The sequence below is a fragment of the Puntigrus tetrazona genome, chromosome 11 (genome assembly GCF_018831695.1).
Source record: "Puntigrus tetrazona isolate hp1 chromosome 11, ASM1883169v1, whole genome shotgun sequence".
NCBI classification, from domain to species: Eukaryota; Metazoa; Chordata; class Actinopteri; order Cypriniformes; family Cyprinidae; genus Puntigrus; species Puntigrus tetrazona.
This window is the reverse complement of record NC_056709.1, coordinates 8,318,890-8,341,025: the sequence shown is the minus strand read 5'-3', so window position 1 is coordinate 8,341,025 and position 22,136 is coordinate 8,318,890. Positions and strand designations below refer to the sequence as shown.

Sequence of the window (22,136 nt, the reverse complement as noted above, 5' to 3'; positions counted from 1 at the left end):
AGCATCACGTTAAAAAATGGCCAGAGTTTTGATATTTTTCCTATTTAACACTTGACTGAGAAGGAGCCTATTTCTAAAAAAAAAAAAACCTAATTATGTTCCCTTTGAACTGGTTGTCTTGAAAACACAAATCTTGTGCACATTGAAAGCTTATATATATATATATATATATATATATATATATATATATATATATATATATATATATATATATATATATATATATATAAACCTTTTCACACTAAAATTATGGGTTTTAAAGCATATAAGTTTAAACTTCTGATACAATTTTCTGAGCACACGCCCAGAAAGCATCTGTCACACGTTAGTGTTAGTACAGAGTTTTCTTCTGATATTTCGCTTAAACTGTCAGATGCACACAAGTTTGTGTGAACAACAAAAACACTCGGTTGTGTCTGTGAAGGTAAACAGAAGAGAAAGAAATGGCATGTTATGTTAGATCTGTGCAGCAGCGCCTTAATACAGCAAAGAAATCAATAAATCACTGGCCATGTTAAAAGTTTGAGCAAAGCATGCTGTTCTTTTTTATTTTATTTTTTATTTTCATATCAAATCTTCTTACGCACTGCATGTGTATCATTTAGAAATCCATTTAGTACCCCCCGAAAAAAACGCACGTGGCAGAGATACTGGGAAACATATTTATTCTCAAGTCTCGAGAGATTTCGGGAGATTTCCCGTGTTCACAGTCCGGGGCTCTAAGGCTGTCCTAATGTTTGTGGTCTCTCACATTTCGAAAATCTTATATCTTAGCCTTAGTAAGCTAATAGCTAATCATGTTACAAACTCGACGTCGACGAGCTTAATTAGTTTGCTAGATGTTCTCCCAGCAGAACTTTTTTGAGACATGGAGCAAATTAGAAATGAGCTCATTTAGTGGATAAAAGTGTCATCTTAAACACTTATGTTCTCTGTTTTCGTGTGAATAGTAATTAAAAAAATATCCCTAAAAGAAATGAACATGTTGTCCTCCCTGTCTGCAGTGAGCCGATGGGTTATTCCGGATTGTACCATGTAACAGCTGGAGATGAGACGCCTCTAATGCCGGAGCAGAGCCGGAGCAGCCATTTGGCGGCCATTAGACGTGCAGTAGTAGACTTCCTCTGCTCTGTAATTTCTCTAAATTCCTCAAGATGGCAACAAAATTCTTCGACATTAAGATTATTTATTTTTAAATATTAATCATTTTATTTATTTGTTTAATTTATTATAATTTTAGTTAAAGTTTCAGTAGTATTGTTGTGTGTTTGCCATTCTATGCATGTATAATTTTATTCATTTTTATTTCAGTTTAGTTTTAGCTGAAACAGGCGACAACTCGCTGAAATAAGACACTTAATTTATATCTGAAACCTGCTCTTCGTATAAGAAATGACACATTAACAGTGATGATAGCGTGCATTATATCATATTATATCATTATATCTTTTAGCCTACTGGCAACTTAAACAGATGTAAATAATTCAGCCATTAAATCTTCTTTTGTTAAACTGAATATATAGTAGTCAGGATTTGAAGTGGATCAAAAAAGTTAATCAATGTTAAAGAGAAGAATACATTTTAGTTTTAGGTTGATTTCGATCCACTTCAAATGTTGACTAGTTCTAAATTCTAAATATATAATAAAATAAAATGGAAAGACATAAACTGGACTTGTGAAGTTTAGAAGTAAAATACAAATATAAAACTCAATTGTTTGTTTTAGTCCCATTATACACTGTAAAAATGACAGATTTTAACAGTAAACACCTGTTAAATGGATAACAGGGAGTTTTCCTAATATAAAGTGTGAAAAACTGTAATAGACATCTCAGACAATTTTACAATGCCATTTTTGGAAGTAAAAAAGAATGGAAAGAACGTAAAGTGATGTTCGCAGAATTCAGTGTGTTGCGTTTAAAACTGGTTTCTTCTTAGTTTTTTCTCATCTGTTATGTTTTATATTGTTGTATTTTACACCTAATGTTGTTAAATTAATGTTTATATTATATTTATATTATATTACATTTGATATTATAAGTGAGTCTCACTATGATGGTGTTCACCACCTGTTTTTAGTGGTTATTAGTATATTACAAAGGTACAAAACAGATTTCAGTACTGGTTTAATACTATATCACTTAATGAAATTATGGTATTTAACTGTAAATGTAAGTTAAAACCGTAAAACCTAAAATGTTGCCACCATATTTTTTACGGTAGAGCTACCGCTGCCGTTTTCTTACCGTAAATTTTGCAACCTTTTTTTTTTTTTTTTTTTTGCTTCTTCCATTCTTTGTATGTACAATTAATCATATTTACTAAAAAAAAAAGTACTTGTCCCCAAAAGAAAGCTTTTTTTTAATTTTCAATTTACTGCCATAATATTTATGATAGTTTTCCAGTAGAGGAATGCGCCGGCAAAGGGGGGCTTTGTCAGATTGGACTAACTTCTGGACACAGTTTTATCCCCAAAGTAAACCCGCACGCACGTCCGCTACCGCCTCAAAGAACTGGCCAGGGCGCATCTTTAATCTGCTAATGAGTTTAGATCCAGCAGCCAAAGGTCATAACGAGTGATTCCCTCTCTTTACGCTCTGTCTGTCTCAGTCTCTCTCTCTCTCTCCTTGGCACACACCCACTTTCTCTGCCACAGCCAATGCACACTGCCTCTCGACCTGTGCTGCACACTATAAACTCATAAAGCAGCCTCCCTCTCCTCTCCTCCTCCTCTTCTGTCTCTCACGCACACGCAACCAGTGCTCTCCTCAACCTCATTCTCTCCTTTCATTCTGTGGTGCTATCAGGCTGAACCTATGGAGGACTACCACAAACCCGACCAGCAGACCGTGCAGGCGCTGAGGAACATCGCCAACCGCCTCCGAATCAACTCTATCAAAGCCACCACTGCAGTGGGCAACGGGTAAGAGCTGGTACACTTTCTACAAATACCTGCTGCTTGGTGAGATGGAGAGATAGATGGAGAGACAGGTGGATAGATAGATAGATAGATAGATAGATAGATAGATAGATAGATAGATAGATAGATAGATAGATAGATAGACGTGCACTAATGCTCATGCCACTGTCGTGCAAGCAAACACGCTCTTGCATGCACGCCCTTATGCAAGGCATAATCTTTGTCCTCAAAACCTTAGCAAACAGATGGTGAAGGGATGCAGCTAGAAAAGGACAAAAGGTTTTTTGATTTTTGGGGGATTTTTATTTATTTATGTGTAAATAATTTTTTAGATTTTACATTTTTTCATATTTTCAGTCATATACATATATATATGCAGCTCTACCTTTTTTCTCATAAACTCTCAATCTTTCATATTCCCTATAATCCTCTAATTTTAAGTATTTTTTTAATCAAAAATGTAGCTTATAATTGACTTTTGCAATGATGGAGAATGCTATTACATTACATAATCTCATAATTTTATTACATGTTTTTATTTTTTTTTTTTTAATTTTTTTTAATGAGGAACAGATCGCAATTTAGGTGGCTCATTTTCTTTATCTTTATTTTTAGTTATAACATTAACATCTGCTTTTTCGGTTTTCAGTAGATTAAAAAGAAAAAGAAAAAAATAACATCATAATCATAGTTTGTAATTATTAGGAAAAATTTTTTTTTTGAAACGCAAAAGGAAACCTGTGTTTAATATAATACAAATAATGTTAAGTAGATTTTATGCAATAGATAAATTACAATTTAATTGAATAGATAAAATGCATTTACAGATAGATAGATATATAAAGAATAAAAATGAAATAATAATGAAATCTAAAAATTATAATATAATATATAATACTAGTTCTATTGTAGATAGTATGTATAGGTTTGTGTCTATGTATCTAGATTTTAAAGTTTAATGTTAATATTAATATATTTATAATAAGGTGGTAGTGGGAACTAATTAGATTTATGAAGTGTGTGCATGAAAATGGTTGTTGTTTCAAAATCATCGTTTAATACAAATAACTGCATGTTCTTTCCTCTGGGCACAGTGTGTTTTCTAATGGTACCGCTGAGCTGTTATGTAAACTGCCGCATGAATCCAAATGGCGCAGTTATTCATAACTGATATCTGAAGATGATCGAGCATAGTGTTAAATAGCATCTAAACGCACTCCGTTAGGTGACGGTCTGATAGTGAGTCGTCTCACAGCATGTGGTTTTTAGTGCTGTCTGTGACCTAATCTGGAAACAGGTGGATGTTAGTGGGTGGTATGTTTGCTCAAAGCTTTAGATTATGCCACAAGTGAGGTGCTGGTGGGGCATCCTGGATTAAACATCACCTTTGGATAGACACTAATTGTCTTATTCTGCCCTGACAAGCTCAATTATTGCGTTTTTATGTGTGTGATGATTCTTTTAGTTTATGCATCATAAACTGTAGTGAAAATGATGGGTCAGATATGAAACTACCCTCTCTTTAACCGTCCTTTAAACTCTTCCTGCTTTTTTTTTTCTTGGCAGGCATCCAACATCATGTTGCAGTGTGGCAGAGATCATGTCTGTGCTTTTCTTTCATACTATGAAGTACAGGCCGGATGACCCCAAGAACCCCAACAATGACCGCTTCATCCTGTCCAAGGTGAGGTTACCAGAGACTCAGCTAACTGGGATTATTCAAGTGTCAGCTTTAATATTTCAAGTGTACATCAAGTCGGCGCTAAGTAAGGAGAAGGGCATTATTTTGTGCCAGTACCACTGTATGAATCACAAAAAAACTATACATACATTTTTTTATTGACAGTTATGATGGTCATTGATCTTATTAACCATTAATACCCAAAATTAAACTAATAAATATAAAACTAAATGTAATGTAAGTTCCATGAAAATACATAGTCCACAGTCTATGTATAATACCCACAGTCATATATAATATCAAATAAAAATAATAATATAATATGATATAAGACAGTGCTAGTTAATTGCAGAATTTGGTAATAGAAAATAAATAAATAAATACAAATATAATATAAAATAATAATAATGATGGAGAGCTTTGTGAAATATGTTTATTAGCAGGTTTTTTAATTTTATTTTAATAATCCATGGATAATTACGTAACACATGGTAATGCATTTTAAAAAATAATAATAATAAATATGCGTAATAGAATAATAGATAATTGCAAAATAGAAAAATTTATATGATATGATGATAATAAAATATGCAGCGCTACGCCAAAAAATTATTATCTAATGTTTATAATATGTTATATATGTTTTTGTTTTTATTTTAAGTAACTGTTGGATAATAACATAATGGTGATAATAGAAAAATAAATAATATTAAACATACATGACTATGCAAAATATGTTCATCAGTTGTTAAATAGTTTTTTTTTATTTTAAGCAACTGTTGGATATTTGCATAATGGTAGTATCGAAATAATAATAATAACAATAGCAATAATAAGCATACAGGACTATGCAAAATGTGTTTTTCAGCTGTTTTTTATTTCCTATTTTAAGTAATTGTTGGACGATTGCATAATAGTAGTAATATAAACATAAAGTATATGTTTAATATATATATTAACACAGTGCTTAACATTAAATGTTAAAGTGTCGTACAGTTGCATAACGACGGCATCGTGGTTGAGGCATAGATTGTGTGCTTGGTGTTCCCAGGGTCATGCGGCCCCTGTCCTCTACTCTGTGTGGGTGGAGATCGGCTTCCTGAAAGAGTCGGAGCTCATGAGCATGTGTCAGGTGGACTCCACGCTGGAGGGACACCCCACACCCGTGAGTAACACCGCTCTTCTGTAACACATTCACTCACAACGACGTGAAAGCCACCTGCTCTCGCATCAGAAAATATTTAGCAGCACCGTGAGAAATCTTGCAGTTTATTGGGTCAGACATAATTGTTCGGGTTAAACTGGCTGCGTTAACCAATGACAGCCGATATTTTATGTAACATCCACGTGAGTGTGTGTGTGTGTTTGTGTTTGACAGAAGCAGCAGTTTGTGGATGTGGCCACAGGCTCTCTGGGACAGGGGCTGGGTATAGCCTGTGGAATGGCCTATACGGCTAAATACTTTGACAAATCCAGGTAAGAACGTCACCCATAAACCCATACGTTCACCATAGAAGATACTAACAGCTGTATGATTGTGCTTTGTTGCAAACTCAAAATGAATTAGATCTTTTAAAAAAAAAAACAGTTTTCAGATGCTTAAAATGTGGATACGCATCTATAAAATGCATCTATATTCTGTTTTGCATTTACCTGAGTTGGTAGGTCGTTGCTGCGGATTTTAAGGGTGTGGAGTTTTCCTGTCAAGCTGTGCTTTTTGCGATTCTTCTGCTCTAATAATCAAAGCCCCAGCGGCCATCACCCGGTTATTTTTATATCTTGGATGGAATCCGATTTAGGCATAAGCGCACAAATTATTCCCGAACTGAAGCCTAATTTTTGGGGCGATCCTTTTAAAACGTGACCAACTGCCTATTTATAATGCATTGTAAAACCCATAAATACGTAATCTGCGCTTGTGCTGCTGTGCAGAGAAAGAGGAACCGTGCCCGCTGTGTTGCGTAAGAGCACTTTTTCTCAAATCCTAGGCAATTTCTAATCAATTGAATCTGAGCGTGAAAGAAAGTGGATCTGGTGTGACAGGAAGGTGTCAGGTGGTGTTAAGGAGGGAGGCGGTGATGAGGTTTTACACATCAGCAAGCAAGCTGAAAAAACCCCCATGAAAAAAATAAAAAAAATAAAATAAATAAAATAATATATATATATATATATATATATATATATATATATATATATATATATATAGCAGATTCAAAAACATACAAAAATCACAGAACACTAGTAAATATATATATATATATATATATATATATATATATATATATATATGTTTATATATATATATATATATATATATATATATATATATATATATATATATATATATATATATATATATATATATATATATATAAATTTACTAGTGTTCTGTGATTTTTGTATGTTTTTGAAATCTGCATTTATTTGATCAAAAGTGTAGAAAAGTAGTAATGTTGTAAAATATTGATACAATATAAAAACAGACTGGGAAAACAGTCAAGACAAGAAATAAGCTAACTAAGAAAATTAGAAACGGACAGAAGACTGCGCAAACAAGAATCTGACTTTTGTAAAGCAGCTAACACTAGAGAGTGCTAAACGCTAGATAATGCTCGGCGAAAAGCAGAGGGAGAAACTGTTGTTTAAGGTGTGTGATCGATTGAATGCAGGTGAGCGTGTGAAAAGTGCAATCAGGTGTGTGTGTCATCAGTGCAGTGGATGATGGGAATTGAAGTCCAGAGTGAAATGCAGCAATGATGTAATGCAAGGGTCAGTGTGGTGAGGGAGTGACATCCGGTGGTGAGGGAGCGGACATTCGTTGACCAGATTCGTGACAGTTGTGCAGATTTATATTGTTATGGAAATTCAAATTTTTCTTTGATAAATTAAAGGTTCAAAAGAACAATATTTATTAGTAATATAAATCTTTTAGTGATATTATTAAAGTCTTTAAACATTGGTTAATTTATTGCATTTTTGTATGTTAACAAAAAATTAATTACTATAAAAAAATAAAAACCTCACTGACACCTCACTGACCTGATAGTATAGTATATTGCTTATTATTTGAGTATATATTGCAAATTATTTGTCCTTAATTAAAAAAATAATACTTAAAAACTACAATAATAATTAAAAAACAGTTGTTGGTCTTCACTGACTTTCATAGTAGAGAAATAAATACTATGGAAGTCAATGGGAAGTATTACTGTTTGATTACCAACATTCTTCATTCTTTCTTTAATATCTTATTTTATGTTCAATAAATATTTGAAAAATTTCAAGTAGAAGTTTGAGACAATGAATACTAACATAAATCAAGTATGCCAGAACACAAAAGAAAAGCCCCCATCAACAAAATAATCTAAATACTCCCCCAGCACTAAGGACATCTTAGCAACCACCTACAATGACCTAGCAACTGCATAACAATGCGCTAAAACACACTCAGAACAGCTTGGCCACCGCTAACAACACTCTTCCATCATGGTGGCAAATTTGCACATGCAAGCACCATTGTCTTTAGAAAAGGAAAAATGTAGTGGTGTTTTCACTCTTCTGCAGTTACCGTGTGTACTGCCTGCTGGGGGATGGAGAGATGTCCGAGGGGGCCGTGTGGGAGGCCATGGCCTTCGCTTCCTACTACCAGCTGGATAATCTGCTGGCTATACTGGACATCAACCGGCTGGGCCAGAGTGATCCAGCACCACTGCAGCACCATGTGGAGAAGTACCAGAGACGCTGTGAGGCCTTTGGGTAGGTTGGATGGAGGTGGATAAAGGCATGGGCTGGGAACGTCAAACCCCAGAACCCCATTAGGTGGTCTGGCAATATGATCTAGTAAAGACAAGCAATATTAACTCCAAACGTAGCCTTTTACCCAAAGTTGAATATTCTTCAACTTCCAGTATCAGGAAAAAAACTAAAAAAGTTGCTCAGCGCTTGCTAGCTGCGAGGACTAATGCTTTGGTGGACACTCAACCTTATGAGGTTTATTATATATGATTGACAGCTACTGGCTGGAATGAATGCTGCAAAGACAAAGGCGTTTCACTCCAGAGCGCACATTAGAGTAGAATTATTGGCTGTAGCATTTTTTTTTTTTTTTTTTTTTGAGAAATAAAAATAATGTTTCATAAACATCTACAAACATATTATGCTACGTTTTTGGTTTTAGAAGAGTCAAAACGTCACCTTTAATACTTTAAAACACTCCTTTAAAGTCTGCTTTAGACATTTTTTGCTCATTTTACTGTCTTATTCCTAAGATTTGCCAGTTTTATTTTAGAATTATTATATATTTTATATTTGTTTTTTAATTAACATTTTAGTGCATTTCTTGCCATTTTTGTCATTTTACTTTTTCTTACTTTTTGTGTTTTAAAATGTATTTTATAGCTTAAATAAGCTTATAGCTTATTTTTGTTTTGTATACATTTTTACGAATTTTAGTTTTCGTTAACAGTAACAGTGTTTTTAATTTTGTTTGTGTGGGAAAAGCCATCAGTCGGTTTTTTTTATTGATTTTTTTTTTTTTTTAGTTGGCATGCTATCATTGTGGACGGCCACAGCGTGGAAGAGCTGTGTAAAGCCTTGAGCCAGCCACGCCACCAACCCACTGCCATCATCGCCAAAACCATCAAGGGCAAAGGCATTCCTGGTATATTCTTTCCCCTCACTTCCAAGTCTATAAATACAGAGATAGCTCAATATATTCTAATCAAAAAACTCTGTTCTGCTCAGTGGCAGAAGATAAGATGGGATGGCATGGCAAGGTGCTGTCGAAGGACATGGCAGAGAGCGTCATGAGAGACCTCCAGAGCCGTATCCTCAACAGTAACAAGCGCATGTACCCTGCTTCACCCATTGAAGATGCTCCACCCGTAAGTCTGCGCAACGTCCGCATGCCCAGCGCTCCCAACTACAAACCTGGAGAGAAGGTGAGAGCTCAAGTCAAAGAACGGATGGATGTTATATTGATTTAAAATCAAGGTCTAACTCTTTACCCCTTGCTCGTTTCCAACAGATTGCCACCTGCAAGGCGTACGGGATGGCCGTGGCCAAACTGGGGCGTTACAACGAGCGAGTGGTGGCTATGGATGTCGACACCAAAAATTTCACCTACTCTGAAATCTTTAAAAATGAGCATCCCAACCGCTTCATTGAGTGTTACAGCGCAGAGCAGAACATGGTAGGAAACTATGAAGCACCATTATCGTGATATTTGACCAAAAATGGCGACAAAAACTGCCATGATTGTGAGTTCCTGGTTGAAAAAACATATTACTTATTACAATATTAAAAGGGATAGTTCAAAGACAAAATCTGCCATGGGGTAATCTTGGGGGGAAAAAATTAAAAAAAGAAAGAGATTTTTTACTATCATTCACAACGGAATCTGCATTTTCATGTAGATAAAATATTTTGGTATGCGAGACAATAAAACCAATTTTGTGCATCAAAACCACTTTTTTGTGCATCAAAACCGTGGACTATTCTTTTTATAGTTACATTTGAGCCCTTTTGACAATTAAAAGAATCAAATCAAAGGTCTGCTCATTTGGGAGACTAGCTTAGTGATCAAAACATCCTCAAATACTCGCTAGATTGTACTGATAAAGTAGAGCTCTGGGATTGGTCATGTAAAAAGCCCCTTCAAGCACCAAAATACTGATTTGTTAAATAATACATGGCGCTCTATCCATAATGCAGCAGTGAAGATGTGACCCACTTACGCTCCATTTTGCACCACGCCCTGCTGCAGTGCCTTTCCCCGAGAATTCATGCAGAAAACCCGCACTGCCTATTATCTTCTCATAAGCACATTCTTTACCATCTGTATAACGGCCGTAAGCCAAAATATTTCGACTTTGTCTCTACATAGTCATTGAACACTTGGTACATGTGGTAGGTTGCCATTTTGTGTTTTGGGAAGTGATCGGGATGGACATCGGAAAATCTGAATATTAATTAAATGGTCAGAGTTCAGATCTGTTTCAAACTCAGCAGTTAACCAATCAGAGGCAAAGCAGAGGACACGCACTGCACTGTATCCTGACAAAAAAGAAATAGGGCTTGATTTTAATACCTTGACGTAAGGAAAATGGCATTGGATATATTATTTTGTATATTTGGATCACGATTTTCTGCATTTTCGCATCCGTAGCAAGCAGTTTCATAGCAAAGGATGACAAATAGAAAAAAAAGAAAAAACGCATACAAAAATTTCAGACTCAGTGTGCAATGGCCTTTACTGTTGCTGAGGCTTGGATATATTCTAGATAATGCCTTGCGTGGAGAGGATTTCAGACAGGAAACAGGAAATGATATCGAGTATGTGAGCCACACACTCTAATTCCTTTCAGATGAAGAATAAAATTCCTGTTTCTGTTTAGCAGGCTCCATGTTTCTTCCCTACTACATTACCGAAGATGTATGAGATATTACACTATTTATGTCTGAATTATTTGCCAGTATATTGATATAAGTCATTTCTTTTGGCTTGCTTGTGCGTGTCCTTTATTTTTCAATGAATACTATTTTTTTCTGGGTGCTAGACTGTTTCTCGGTTACTCTTATTAAAAGGGGCCAAAACCACTGGCAACTCTTATACGACACAGGATAACAGTAAGTCTGATCAGTATGTGTTTAACAGCGTGGTTAAAAATACCAACGTCCATCTTTCGCAGGTCAGCGTCGCCACAGGCTGTGCCGCACGTGAGCGAAACATCGTGTTCGCCAGTGGCCTGGCCACCTTCTTCACCCGCGCGTACGACCAGCTCCGCATGGCCGCCATCTCAGACAGCAACATAAACCTCTGCGGTTCCCACTGCGGCCTGTCTGTCGGTAATAAAAAGCTTTCTTTTCTTTTTAAGGCCCACCTATTTTCTAACGGACAGTTGCACTCTCCAATCAAAATCCCTCCTTTTAAGCCACGCCCGTTTCCGGCACCTCCCATTCTCCTCCCTCACGTGTCGCAGCTGTGACGGCTCTAACGATGATGTTTTTGACTAGATTTGTGAGCGATTCACCCCTTTTTTTTCCTGAAGCTGTCTTTCTGATGTGTGTTTTGTTCTCCTGGTCGTCTGGCGGTGGTGCGACTCTTAGCACAACCCTTTCTCCCTCTCTCCCTCCCCCTGTGTATCTCGGAGGCTGTCTCCGGGTGACCCGGCATCCCCTCAGTTAGCACAGGTACACTGCATGCCAGTCCGGCTGTCTGTACACCTGCCTGTCTGCTCGACTGTCGCATGCTTGTGCACCTGCCTCGCATATCTCAAATACAAATTCTGTTCGGTCTAAATAATAGCGTGTGAGCATGGTGTGTGTGTGTGTTTTAGGAGAGGACGGACCGGCCCACATGGGGCTGGAGGACATGGCTATTTTTAGAGCCATCCCCACTGCCACCATTTTCTACCCCAGTGATGCTGTGTCTGCTGAAAAGGCTGTGGAGCTTGCAGCCAACACAAAGGTTGGCATGGTTTATCTATTATTATGAGCGGGTGAACAGTAGAGATGAGTTAATCTGGCTTTGAATCTCAGATGAAAATTATTATTTTGACCCCCCTTCTCTACAAAATAGTGGATTACTGAGTAACAGTGTTTCATGATCCTTCAGAAAAATATTGACTAAATTAAAAATGTGAGCCTTTCTTAAATTTGGTTGATTTGACACGGAGCAACCCCATTTTTCAATTCAGTGTATGAATTTTAATGAATCAAGGAAACTTAAAAATGTAAAAATGTAAATTGAAATTCGAAGAAAAGCATTATCACTTTGTAACCGTAAATGCTAAGTTGGTTGAGACAGTCTTTGAATATTGGCTTACTTTTTAAGTTTTAAACTAAACCATATGCTAATAGAATACTTGAAAATTTATTTTTATCTTATAAATTGCATAAAGTTGCAAAAAATGTTAATTCACCTGCACAATGCAATTCATAAAATGAAAAAGATGTTTTTGCAGACTTTTGCAGCGTGATCAGTGTGTCACTCTCGTTTTCAAGTATTCTATTGGCTTCTATACGCACCTATAGTACAAAGACTAGTTTTTTTTTGTGTGGAGCATTAAATACTATTAACACCTGTGTTAATACATACTATTAACACCTATTAGAAAATATTTTCTTTTCCGCTTTTTTCATCATGAGATTTACCCCTTTTCATATTTCTATCATTTTTTTCTGGACTCAAGGGGGTTTGTTACATCAGGACCACCCGCCCAGAGACCACCATCATTTACAACAGCAACGAGGACTTCCATGTCGGCCAAGCCAAGGTAAAGCTGTAGTATATATACTACCAATTTTTGATTCTATAGTAAATAGAATCAAAGCGGTTACACATTTATCATTGATCCACTTTGTTAAGCTGAGTTATATTAATATTATATGAGTATGCGTGACAAAACACCATTAATGTGTCAATGACCTGATTAGGTGGTGTGCCAGAGTAAGGAAGATCAGGTTACAGTGATCGGAGCCGGAATGACCCTCCATGAAGCTCTGGCTGCAGCTGAGCAGCTCAAAAAAGGTAGAAGAAAACAGACTATATACCTCATTTAAAAAGTTTGGCCTTTGTTTTTGAAGAAAATCTCTTATGTTTGTGAAAAAAATAATAATGTGAAATATTATTGTTAAAAAAAAGCTTACATTATTCCAAAATGTAATTTATTCCTATGATCAAAGCTGAATTTTTAGCATCATAACTCCAGTCCTCAGTGTCACACGATCCTTCAGAAACCATCCTGATAGAATAGAAATCATAAGTAACATTATAAATGCCTTTACTTTGTTGATTGATTATGTTTAGTTAAATATATTAGCTTTATATCAGTCACACCATTATGTTAAATATATGTTGTAGTTTTAATGAATGAATGAAGTCTAATAAAGAATTATTCAAAAGTACGTACTAGCATTGTCTTAAAGGGAAAGCATACCCAAAAAGCGACATTCTTATCATTATTTCATTTTCTAAAAACAAATTTAAAAATTCAAGAGCTTTCTGACTCTGCACAGACAACAACACAACTGATACATTCAAGGCCCAGAAAGTAAGGGCTATGTTAAAATGAGCGCTTCAATTTTATGAAGCTATTTTTTTCAAACAAAAATAGTGACTTTATTCAACAAGTTCTTCTCTTCCTGTCATTTTTCCTGTCATCACATGGACTATTTTAATGATGTCCTTACTGCCTTTCTGGACCTTGACAAGGTATTTGCGTTGCTGTCTAGGGTCAGAAAGCTCTCGGATTTCATCACAAATATCTTCATTTGCGTTCTTGAAGACAAACAAAGACCTTACAAGTTCAGAACGACCCGATCTCTAGACTAGCTCTCATAGCTCCCATGCAGCATTTCACATTTGCTCATTGTAGTGATTAACTGGAGTTACGCGCGCTTTGTGTGTCACTCTCCAGAGAGGATTTACATCAGAGTGATCGATCCCTTCACAATCAAACCCCTGGATGCCAAAACCATCATCGACCATGTGCGTGCCACCAGGGGTCGTGTCATCACGGTTGAGGATCACTATTATGAAGGTGGGTTTCAAGCGTAGAGCACATTATCCCTTGTCTCAAGCGCGCATTTCAGCCTGGCTGCACATCCAAGTAGCATGAACAGCAAGTCCAGTCGAGGAGAGGAACGTATCGGGCCTGTGAGGTTGTGGCGGAGCGCAATTGGCTGGCTGGGAGAAACATGATGTGTTGGCAAAAAGCGAGAGGCATTGTGTTGTCATAATCGGTGGAGTTTTTTGGCCGTGTCTCATTCTGTTCATTCAGGGGAAAAAAAGACAGAGAAGCGGAGGGCTGTCAGGTCTCCTTAAGCAAACGTACGGCCGCGGGGCTTATTGTGACCTAGATAACACAGGCGGCCCTGGACGTGGCATTACTGCCTGCGTGCCAGGGGAGGAGTGAGACTGGATGAGAGAGAGAGAGAGAGAGAGAGAGAGAGAGAGAGAGAGAGAGAGAGAGAGAGAGAGAGAGAGAGAGAGAGAGAGAGAGAGAGAGAGAGAGAGAGAGAGAGAGAGAGAGAGAGAGAGAGAGAGAGAGAGAGAGAGAGAGAGAGAGAGAGAGAGAGAGAGAGAGAGAGAGAGAGAGAGAGAGAGAGAGAGAGAGAGAGAGAGAGAGAGAGAGAGAGAGAGAGAGAGAGAGAGAGAGAGAGAGAGAGAGAGAGAGAGAGAGAGAGAGAGAGAGAGAGAGAGAGAGAGAGAGAGAGAGAGAGAGAGAGAGAGACAGAGAGAGAGAGAGAGAGAGAGAGAGAGAGAGAGAGAGAGAGAGAGAGAGAGAGAGAGAGAGAGAGAGAGAGAGAGAGAGAGAGAGAGAGAGAGAGAGAGAGAGAGAGAGAGAGAGAGAGAGAGAGAGAGAGAGAGAGAGAGAGAGAGAGAGAGAGAGAGAGAGAGAGAGAGAGAGAGAGAGAGAGAGAGAGAGGGAGAGAGAGAGAGAGAGAGAGAGAAAGAGAGAGAGAGAGAGAGAGAGAGAGAGAGTTTAACATCCAAAATCATTCTGAAAGCAAACATCCCCTCTGCCCCGGGGGAGAGAAAGAGGATTGAGGCGGACAGAGAGAACATGTGATCGCAGCAAGGTTGATAGGAGGGGCGTGTAGGGATAAAAAGAGATTTGGATAGTCTATCAAAGCATGGTGTTTCACATACATGAATTTTTACAAGCAGAACATAGTATAAAAGGTCAAACTGTGGCCTTTATGCGCAGGTGAATGCTAGTTTAAAAGCATGATATTCATTCTAATATGACTTGAGCAGTGTTTTAAACCCCAGTGTTTTTTACATTTTAAACCTTAAAGGTGACGTGAAGAATTACAGCTCTTATTCTAACATCTGCTGGAACTCCTCCTCCCCCACGTATATTAAATACAAATAATAAATATACACAAATATTAAATGAAAAAGCTTTAACGAAACAAAAATGTAACATTTTGCATTGCAGTTTAACTGGAGTTTAAATTAAAGTACTACAATTACTGAAAATAGTTAAAAAATAAAACTAGAACTTGAACAAAATACATCGGGTTTTTTTTTTAATAAAAGTGACAATTTAACTAAAATCAAAACAAATATAATATAGTGTATAATAATAATAATGACTCGTTTAAAATATTTAGAAAAACATAGTAAATACTATAATAACACGTTTGGGATCAGAAGGATTTTTTTTCTTAATTTAATATTTAAATTCTAGGTATGTAAGTAGCAGTAAAGACAGCAAAAATACACACAACGATGATAGGAATAAATGCGCAGTAATAATGGCTGCTGAAAATTCAACTTATATTACATTTTCCTTTATTTTTGATTAAAAAATGCAGCCTTGGTGTTCAAAAGATACTTTTGAAAACATAAGAAAATAATATTAATAAAAAGTTTTGACCAATAGTGTGTGTGTGTGTGTCTTTAGATCAACTACCAAACTACCAACTATTAAAGTCCTAGTTTCAACAGTTTTTTTACAACTGTAATTGGGATGTTCATCAAGATCATCATAAAGATATCATATTTATTTAAATCATAATTTCCCAGGATGCCTATATCAATAAAACCCTTCAAAAAGGGTTATTTTGTGTGTATTCCTTAAAATGCCCCTATAATGGGTCATGAAAGATTCATATTTTGGTTTTGGGAGTGCCAAAGAATAGGTTGACATGCATGCAAAGTCAAATAACACTTAGATTTTTTTTTTATAATATGCATTTATTTTGACCTTATTTGTTCGACGACTCCTAATTTGATTGGTCGACTTAATTTAAAGCATTGTTTGTGAGATTTCAATGGTCCAAAAGCAGCACCTAGTGGCAAAGAATGAATTAGCATTTCAAAACCAATGCAAAAAGATCAACAAGTGGGTGGGCAATATGCTAATGTTTCCGTGTGACGTCGACATGAAACGGCGTTGGACTCGTTTTAAATAAAAAGGACTCGTTTCAATGATTCAGAGTCGAGTCTTTCTTTTGAGAGACAATAACTTTATACATGGCGCATGTTCAGATTTAATACTTTGCAGGATCTTTTGATTCACTTAGAGCTGTGCTACAAAAATCCACAATAGGGGCACTTTAATAAGAAATAAACCGTTGACATGTTCACGTGCTGCGTTTCCTCAGGTGGCCTGGGAGAGGCGGTGTGCTCCGCTGTCGTGAATGAGCCCGGCTTCACTTTCCAGCGTCTGGCTGTCGCTCACGTTCCCCGCAGCGGCAAAATGTCCGACCTGCTCAAAACCTACGGCATCGACCGCGACTCCATCGCACAGCTGGTCAGAAAGATGCTCAGCAGTTCGGCCAATGCCAAGTGAACCTGTTCGCTTTGCCCCGCCCACTCCACCCAGATCGATGAAATAACCAGCTCCACAAACACTGTGTCACATGACTCCTCCTCTTCAGATCGTGGCCCCTCCCTCCACCTCGTTCACTGTGAATGACCCCACTGTGAGTATAATAGTAATGTGAGATACTGTACGTGATGTACTTTTTTGAAGTAACCTTCACATTCTGTTTATTTCCTTACAAATACACTGACATTCAACAGTTTGAGGCAATCGTTTAATCATTCATTCTTTTATTCCGAAAGGATGCATTAAAATGATTTAAAGTGACAGTAAAGCCATAATGTTTCAAATAAACGCTCATCTTTTGAATTACATATTCATAATGAGGAAACTGAATCTGCAAAAACACCAAGTAGCACAATTTTGTAGTAAATTTTGCAATTAATTACAAAGAAACAGTATTTTAAAGTATGAAAAGTATTATTTTAGACCTGAGTCGTTTTATTTTCTCGTAAACCTCTTAAACGTTTATTTACAACTTAGAAAGATTTGTGACAAAATCATTAATCAAAACAAATGTAGAAAGTAACAAATAGCAAAACAAGATTTCATCTCAAATTAGATGTCGGGAAATGTTTCTATTCATAATAAATCTGCAAAAACACCCCGTAGCACAACTATTGGCAAAAATTAAATGTTTCTTAAAGGAACACTTTACTTTTTTGGGAAATAGGCTCATTCTCCACATCCCCCAGAGTTAATAAGTTGAGTTTTACTGTTTTTGAATCCATTCAGCCGATCTCCGGGTCACTTCTAGCGTAGCTTAGCATAGATCATTGAATCCAATTAGACCGATAGCATCGCATTCAAAAATAACCAAAGGGTTTCGATATTTTTCCTTTTAAAATTTCACTCTTCTGTAGTTATATTGTGTAATAAGACTGGCGGAAAATAATAAAGTTGCGATTTTATAGGCTGATATGACTAGGAACTATACTCTCATTCTGGCATAATAATCAAGGACAAATATTGTAACTCTTTGGTCATTTTTGAATGCCATGCTAATGGTCTAATTGGATTCAATGATTTATGCTAAGCTACGCTAAAAGTGTTATCGCCAGACCCAGAGATTGGCTGAATATATTCAAAAACAGTAAAACTCAACTTATTAACTCTGGGGGAGGTTGAAAATGAGTCTGTTTCTTTAAAAAAATGGAATGTTCCTTTAAACATCAGATCAGCTTATTAGAATGATTTTTGAAGGATCATGTGACACTTTAATAATATGACAGTTTTACTGTGGTTTTGATCAAATAAATGCAGCCTATGTGAGCCTAAGAGGCTTCTTGTAACAATATAAAAAAATCCTCAGACTTTTGAATACTAGTGTATATACAAATGCATACAGGAGCCTTTTTCTAGCTTTTTGTCCTGTAATGACAGTTTAAAATCAACATGAAACGGCATTTATAACCATTTTTACTTGCACAATGCGACACAAGCAAAACAGGGTTTTGGCATGAAATATTAAAGGCAGGGACTTACATTGCGAAAATAATTGAATATCGCAAAGACAAATGTCATGGTTTTATGTTGATTTGAAACTCAAAAGTTGAAAGGTCAGCGACGCCGAGACGTGTTCTACACTATCACCTCAGAAAACATCGATATGCTGTACGACGTGACACTCGTGTTTTTAACTGTCATTTGATAAGACCCAACAATGAAACCGTTTGCGACATTATATTTTAATACTTTTTATATCGTTAATGTGTAGCTATGACTACAGGGCGGGGCTGGATTTTCGCGGGAACAGATACGTGTGCGGAAAAAAAAAATTGATGTTAACGTGCGTAGAGTTTAGTCTGAAGAAAAAGAAACAGATAATCAAACGAGAACGTCGGTAGGGTGCTCCAACTCAAAGTGTTCGGTGAAGTAGTAAATGGTTGTCGTGTGTGAAACTGTAGTTTGATCTGTGTTTACAAAGATGGAGTAGATTTTGTGGTTTTATGAGCATGAAACCTGGTCGCTTTCCGGCCAGAGGAGAAGATGAGGGATGAAACCAAGAGCGTCACTGGAACACGCTGTTATATCTGAACTCTGAATCTACAACAAACACTTCTCTGTTATTCTTCTATGTTATTTTTCTATGTATCTCAACAAGTGATTGAATAAAGCCCTCTGCGTTTGAGTTTGAGAGATCGCGTGCGTTGCTTGCTTTATTCACACTAAAAGGGGAGACTGGGCTTTAGTGGGTTCATTTATTTATTTTTATTTTTTAAAAGTCAGTTTTTACCATTACTGACCAGGTCGTATTTTAACACGCATTATTATTTTAGACCTGAGTAATTATTATATATTAAAGTTTATTATTTTTTAGACCTGAGTAATTTTTACATTTTTTTACATTTTTTACAAATTTACAACAAAAAATGAGTGAAACGATCATTCGTCAAAACAGCTTGTGAAATGTAGAAAGTAACAAATGGCAAACGAGACAAATTAGATGTTGGGAAATGTACAAAAATTAAATCAATTAAATCAATTAATTTCACACAACGGTTTACTTGATTTAAAGCTGCTTTGAAATATGTAAGTGCTACACAAACGTAATACATTTGCATAAATTTGCATGCATGCACAAATGGACACCTGCAAAAGACAATGACAATGATCACAGTTGTATTATGAAAATACAAACAAATATAAAAAACAATTATATACACACACACACACACACACACACACAATGTAATGTATGTATGTATAGTTAGGTAGTTCATATATAAATGTATTCTATAGTGTACCATAAAAAAACTGAAAATGAAGATGTGTGTGTGTATATATATATATATATATATATATATATATATATATATATATATATATATATATATATATATATATATATATATATATATGCATATTTATCTTGTTAGTTTTTCTTCTTTTTTTCTTTCTTACCTTTAGTGAGCATAAATTTGGCTTCAATCACAATAACGCCTTGCTTTCCTGTTTAAAAACCAGGAACAACAGTCACTCCAGGGAGTTAGAAAATAATCTACCGCAATGTCCTGCAGTAACTCGTATGAAAGATTCTGATACATAAAGCAAAAACTCTCACCATAGTGCATTATATTTGCGTATTGCTCCTCTTACAGCAAACACAACGAGGCCAAAGCCACAAGACAGAGTATAGACTGCAAAAGAATTGATAAACTTGGATCACAGCATAAGATGTGAAAATGTTTTACAACAAGCCTCACCGGGACTGCATTTATTAATAAAAATACTGTAATATTGCAAAATATTATTACAGAACGGTTTTCTATTTGCACATTTTTTTTTATTTAATTTATGTGACCAAGTCCATCATTACTCCAGTCTTAAGTGTCACGTGATCTTTCAGAAACCATTCTAATATGCTCAAGAAACAACAAGAGTGTCTCCGTTAAGAAGATGTGAGGTTAACGTACCATGGTACGTTCTGAGATGAAGAAGTGTCACAAAGAAAGCCATGCAAAAACCCCAGACAACATCTGTAGCAAAAAAAAATTTATTTAATAACAAACCAGTTTTCATATGAATCAAATGTCTGGATGGAATTAAGGGCAAGCTGTCAGAGCTCAGTAAAATTACCTTTCCAGTGGTAAGGTCGACCCTTACACCTTACAGTGTGTGCTGGCAAGTCTGTTACAAAACTTCTTCCATCACATTTTGTTTTATGTGGCATTTAGCAATATTCCGGTTCATTTTATAAGCATTAATAAAACACCTTACCAAAGGACGCGACGACACATTCAAAAACTCCTGCGAAGAACACAGCAAGAACTGATGGCACCACGAGGGCTGGAAAACACGAAAATGTTGATAAAAGGACTGACTCAAAGATCGATTGAGCATAGCAAAACACTTACAAACAACCAATACAAATAAACGACCCTTTAAAATGAACATGTGTAAGATTTTAACCCTTTCAAGGATGAATGTAAATAATGGTTTCACTTCATTACAGTCTGCTTCTGCTCACAGGCAGGCTATATGGCCTATGCATATACTGTCTGGAAAACGCAAAAAAAATATGTCTTACAGTAAAACGGCCTGTAGAGCAACAGTCCGAAGCCCAGGCCAAAGCAGATAGAGAAAAAATGGAAAAATTTATCTGTAGGAAAAGATGAGTGATTAACCAAACAAACAAATGCTGTACAGCTTTCAGTTTCAATTTAAGATCTGATCTAGCAGACTTACAGTGCTTGTAAACATCCAAAGCACCCTAAAGACAGAATTGTACAGTAAGTGTTGAAGTACATCTTTCTTAATGATAAGAGAGGAGCTAGGAAAGAACTCACCATCGGGATAACAGTTCAGCTTGCAGATGTTAAACCCTCTTTCTGTCAGCCGTCAGCCCTGGCAAATGATGAGCTAGCGTCAATAAAGCGTGCGTTTTTAGTTTCAGATTAATGGGTGAAACCAGTTTTGTGGTTTAAATGCGCTTTCTGTTTCTATTCCGTACGATTGTGGAGGAGACACAAAGGGAGGCCGCAGTTTTGCATTCAAATGAGAACGAGATGATAGACAATTAAGTGTTGAGAGCGGCTTTTTAGACTGGCTCCATGAGGCTGAACTACAAAAAAATTGGAATTTTATAAAGTATACAAATGTGGTAATAACTACTTATAATATTAATACAATTGCTATTTGAATTTAGCCATTTTGCAGATGCTTTTATCCAATATATATATCTAAAATATATATATATATATATATATATATATATATATATATATATATATATTATATATATATATATATATATATATATATACATTATTATATATATATATATATATATATATATATATATATATATATATATATATATATATATATATATATATATATATATATATATATAATTTATTTTTCACAAAATATAAAGTATTTTTTAGATAGAAATAGATAAGATTTTAAAAACTTTGAAAGTAGTTTTTCATTTACATCACACAACCTAAAACATAACCATCAGCAGATGGAAGCATTGAGCAACATTTGGAGTTGAAATTGGCATTCAGTCAATGGACCATCTGTGCATCCTGTGTTGCCTTCGTGTACAGAACACAAAGCATTATGGGTTTGGAGTCTAGCACAGTCCTAATTCGACGCATGCATATCTGAATAGAACTACATTACCCATAAACCCGGGAGAGACGAAATCACTTCGTATTCCTGCTGGATGATCTCACAGCAAACCGAGTTC

General features: G+C 36.0%; 1 protein-coding gene across 1 annotated transcript; it reads left to right on the top strand.

The window, feature by feature from the left end:
- Positions 1–240: 240 nt before the first annotated feature.
- tkta (transketolase a) lies at positions 241–17,434 on the top strand. The gene is made up of 15 exons (XM_043252727.1): positions 241–1,131; positions 2,808–2,923; positions 4,487–4,604; positions 5,653–5,766; positions 5,980–6,077; positions 8,166–8,357; positions 9,143–9,261; positions 9,345–9,541; positions 9,628–9,792; positions 11,291–11,447; positions 11,939–12,069; positions 12,794–12,877; positions 13,038–13,131; positions 14,021–14,143; positions 16,719–17,434. Exons 1-15 carry the CDS (start codon positions 1,012–1,014, stop codon positions 16,904–16,906), a joined length of 2,016 nt encoding a protein of 671 aa, XP_043108662.1. The 5' UTR covers positions 241–1,011; the 3' UTR covers positions 16,907–17,434.
- The last annotated feature ends 4,702 nt before the right edge of the window (positions 17,435–22,136 follow it).